Genomic DNA, 4,498 nt, shown 5'->3' with positions numbered 1-4,498 from the left:
AGTAAAACTTATGAGTTATGCATGTTCTACAATTCCAACAGAATACATATGGTAATTGAATCTTGAATTCACATTCTATTAGAATAGAATCACGAATTCTAATTCTGTTGGAATGGAATATGAATATTTTCTCACTGATTTATGCATGTTCTACAATTCTTGGTTATTGGTTTTAGTGCGATTCACAAGTCCGCATATTTTTCCAAAGGAATTTAGTTTTTTATTTTTCATTTGCTAATGCATTATTGGATTCTAAACTACAATTTGGTTTTGTTTTCACAGAAGTTGATGCTTGAAGAACAGACCACAAAATTGAAAGTAATTCTAAGAATTAATGTATTCTAAAAGAATAATGTTTATAATTTGACAGTTTTTTTAGTTTTATTCTTTAACAATAAATTAAATTCTTAGTAATTGTTACCCGTATTCTATAAGAATTAATGTAATTTTTTATATTATTCTTAAGCTCATCGGTTCAAATTTTTGTTATTTTTCAAAATGTTCATTCAATCAGAATATGTATTCTGTCTGAATATCATTCTAACATAATCAGATCGTTTATGATTAAAAAATCAATTATCCCTTGAATTCCGATAATTTCCATTTTTAAATATAATTTAATTTAGGAAAAACGTTTGGACCGCAAAGGATCCTTACATCCACACAATAGTTACAATCCACATTATAACCTAATCCCCTCTCTCTCTCTCTCTCTCTCTCTCTATATATATATATATATATATATATATATATATATATATATATATATATATATATATATTTGTGTCAGTTTAATAAAATTGGTAATTAATAAAGTTATATAATTAACTACTTAAAACTATTTTTTTCGAAAACAATGTAATTTCAATAGATAAAAATGCTTTAAAAACTAGATAGGGTGTCAAAATGGTAGAATGAAATGTTTTTTAGCCAACCTTATTAATAATCAAATAAATAATACTAGGGGCTTGTTGACACAACATAGACATGTGCCTATTGTATATGAATCCTTCCCCATGGCATGCCTCATCCATTGTCGTGGACTAGGTTATCCCTATTTTCCTCCATTCTATCCTTTTCGACGCTGTAAATAGGGGTGACCCATTACCATTTCCCCTGCACCATTCTTCATACTATCTCTTACACTTACACTACAATCTCTATGGAGCTGGCTCTTTTCTACTCAAAAGAACCCACACTACTTCAGACTATGCTTCTAGTTGGAACCGGTCAATGAATTATGCAATGTAGATCCATAATCCAAATCTATATTTGAAAGATCCAATAAATGATCCTATATAAAATCAACCAGAACACCTAGCCAATTCAAGTAACTAAAACATTTTATTTGGAATTTCAATTATCAGTATGACACTCCAACCATATTCAACAAGTTATATAAGTAGTTGGATTCTTCTTCTGATTTCAAGTACTAAAACACTTTATTTGGAATTGATGGTTTTAGCTCGGTCACACGAGCTATGCTTTCATTCGCACACAGCCTATTCAACAGGTCACAAAGGTACTAAGAATCTTCTTATGGTTTTAGATTATAAAACTCATCGTTTGGAATTAATAGTTTTATGGTGGCCATACAATATTCATTAACATTTCTATCTTATTCAACGAGTTACACTAGTACTTGGAATTTTATTTTTTTATGATTTCAAGTACTAAAACTATTCAATTGGAAGTGAAACATTTTCAAAATACAAATAGTTAAAACAAAGAAATCATACACGGATTATATCTTTAACCTCTTCAATAAACTAAGTCCAACACCTTTATTGGTCCCTAATGATCATTTCTTTTGAAAGGAAAATGAAGATAAAATAGAAGAAGCTATCGAACATAAGAACGCAATAAGAAGTAAGCCGGATGAAACATAAGCCATGTTGAAGAAGTTATCAAGCTTTGTTCGAAGTTGAGAAATAAGTGGTTCACCGATCGACTCTAGATAGTTGTCCAAGTCATCAAGGTTTTTCTTCAAATCAAATGTAGCACCAAATGCTGCACCAACACCCGTAGCTAACATAGATAATAGGAACTACAAAGTATGTATATGACAGAATATTCAGTATGGTATCAAAGACAATACTTGTACCTTACCTATAAAACTAAATATAAGAAGACAAACAATGTTTTTACATCTGCAAAAATGAAATATTAATTTAAGTGGTCACTACATAGTTTATGTATGTTTCTTGCTATCATATTATGCTTTTATGGAACGTCATATGTATTCAATGAATATTAACAAAAAATGGCCCATTTTTGCGGATATTAACAAAAAAAAATCTTTTTTTAACACTTTACATAAATATGACCATTATGTCGGAACAAGGCATTTCAAACTAAGTGGTAATATATAGGGTGTGTTTGGCAAAAGTAGTTGGAAGCGGGTAGCGTTTAGCTGGTGGCGTGTAGCGCGTAGCAGATAGCTGGTAGTGGGAAGCTGTACCTTTTCTTTGCTATATGAATGTTTGGCAAAAGTAGTTGTAAGCTTTTGAAATATATAAAATTACATAAAAAGACAATTGATTAAAAATAAATAAATATATAAATATATTTTTTAAGGTATTTATGTAAATTGATTTCAAAAGCCTAGGAGCGTTTTGTTAAACGCTACATGAACTAGCTTTTAGAAACGGAATGTTTTGTTAAAACTAAAAGTTAAACGCTCGTACTGCCAAACGAAACTTTTTGTTCAAACTAGACCGTTTTATTAAAAACTAAAAGCTAGAAGCTCCCAAACGCTTCCAAAACTCCGTGCCAATTTTGTTTTTCTCCTCCACATTGAACACTTTTGCACAACGCTCTATACTTATTTCCTACATGACAATTTTAAAGTGTTTAATATTTGTTTTTCAATCAAATGTCATATTAATTTTAAGCCCTTGTATCGTTTCTACTTCTTATATATGTATTGTAGCTCTTTAGTTTGTTTGTTTGTTTTTTTTTAATAATTTCAGTAAAGCTGAATATTAATTTTCTTGCAAAGATAAATAAGATTTCAGACTTATTTTAGAAATTTTGGATTTGCTTACGAGTCCGAAATGTCCAGAAAGGCAAGGCTCTTCCGAACAAAAAGTTCATTTTTCCAAAACAAAAAAAAAAAAAATAAGTGTTTTGATTAAATTCTCCACTCCTAATGGTCATATTTATATTTATGAATATCCCTATATTTAATAGGTCCATTGTGGCATTACTTTTACTAATCTTAAAGCCAAATGATATATCATTAGAATTAAACAAAAAATTCTAACATGCAACATTTGGAAACGAAAGTATATAACTATAACCTTGTCGCCAAAAAAGATGATCATAGGGAGCCCATTGCCAATCGTAACACGTTTACCCATGCTTAGTTGGTAGATCTCGATGGGTAGTTGAACACATGTATATGTAAAACCAATCACTATGGCTGACATCATGTACCTGAAGTCGATATATATTGTAATCAAATCGTAATTGTATCTCCTAGTGTGCGTGTGTGTGTTTTTGTAGAGGAACAGAAAGAGACCCAAAACCTGTGAAATCATGAGTCAAAATTTCACTTTTGAGGAGAAAGAGAGATACCTATAAGAATAGATATCGTTGAACCCGATTTTTACGTCTCTATAGAGCCCTTTGATGGTAGACGTGTCAGATGCTAGAACGATTAGCGATGCCAAGAGGCATATCCAAGTAGCTGCTCTGATAGTCAACGAAACAATGGCCAATACTTGGACTGTGCTTATGGGAGTCTGATTAGTAACCTGGGATTCCGAGTGATTCACAATTTCAACCTGACTGTGATCCTCAGTTTGATAACTCTCAGAAAGCTGAATTTGAGTTTGAGCATGGGGCTCATCTGATTGAGATTGAGGCTGCTGATCAGGTCTTGCCATTTTGTGTTGCCACAGTGGAGACCACGGGCTACTGCTTATGTATCAACAAACGATTATAATGTAACTATCCATGTCACTTTCTTCAAGTTAGATTCCAAGAATGAAATGCCAAATCACATAGTTAACTCCGTTTTTTTTAAAGGATTTGAGTATTGGAATTGTAGCCTTGTTTCATGGAAACAATAAGGCAATGCCCATTGTTCAACCATATGTATTTTGTTGGTTTGTAAGTTGACATTGACAAAATTATTTTTTAAATAAAATTTGTTGCCGTTCAGGAAAAAAATATTGTATTTGTGGTTGACATCGACGTCAGATCATACATGCTATGGTTATTTCCACATGTATTTGCTGAAGAAAACAAAGTTTTGCATTTGCATTGGTTGAAAAGACTAAAGGGGTGTGCTTGGTTTGCATTGTAAAATACCAAAACAACAATCTGTTTAAAAAATATTTAGCATTTTGTCCTTTTTTTTTTGGCTAAGAGAGAGCTCACTACCCCTTCACAACACTCGAGAAACATCCCCCAAGTCTATAGATAAACAAAGCAAAATACAAGATAATCTAATATAGATCCAAGCTTGAGCAAATCACCACTTATACCTGGT

At 31.6% G+C, this 4,498-nt stretch overlaps 1 protein-coding gene across 1 annotated transcript; it reads right to left on the bottom strand.

Annotated features, from left to right (window-relative positions):
• Positions 1-1,801: 1,801 nt before the first annotated feature.
• On the bottom strand, positions 1,802-3,981 carry LOC122195359 (CASP-like protein PIMP1). Its single transcript, XM_052766373.1, has 5 exons — positions 3,580-3,981; positions 3,303-3,438; positions 2,734-2,831; positions 2,105-2,117; positions 1,802-2,047 (listed from the first exon to the last, which is right to left on the bottom strand). Exons 1-5 carry the CDS (start codon positions 3,888-3,890, stop codon positions 1,802-1,804), a joined length of 804 nt encoding a protein of 267 aa, XP_052622333.1. The 5' UTR covers positions 3,891-3,981.
• Between the last annotated feature and the right edge of the window lie 517 nt (positions 3,982-4,498).

Source organism: Lactuca sativa, chromosome 8, assembly GCF_002870075.4.
Source record: "Lactuca sativa cultivar Salinas chromosome 8, Lsat_Salinas_v11, whole genome shotgun sequence".
NCBI classification, from domain to species: Eukaryota; Viridiplantae; Streptophyta; class Magnoliopsida; order Asterales; family Asteraceae; genus Lactuca; species Lactuca sativa.
Note: the sequence above shows the minus strand (reverse complement) of the source record. Positions and strands in the feature narration are given on the sequence as shown.

Bases quoted from the DNA above. Each gene is read 5' to 3' on its own strand.
- LOC122195359 (XM_052766373.1), bottom strand. From the start codon at position 3,890: ATGGCAAGACCTGATCAGCAGCCTCAATCTCAATCAGATGAGCCCCAT. The intron at 3,439-3,579 runs GTATCTCTCTTT...TATCGACTTCAG, and splicing joins AACGATATCTATTCTTATAG to GTACATGATGTCAGCCATAG. The intron at 2,832-3,302 runs GTTATAGTTATA...ATTGTCATGTAG, and splicing joins TCATCTTTTTTGGCGACAAG to GAAATAAGTATAGAGCGTTG.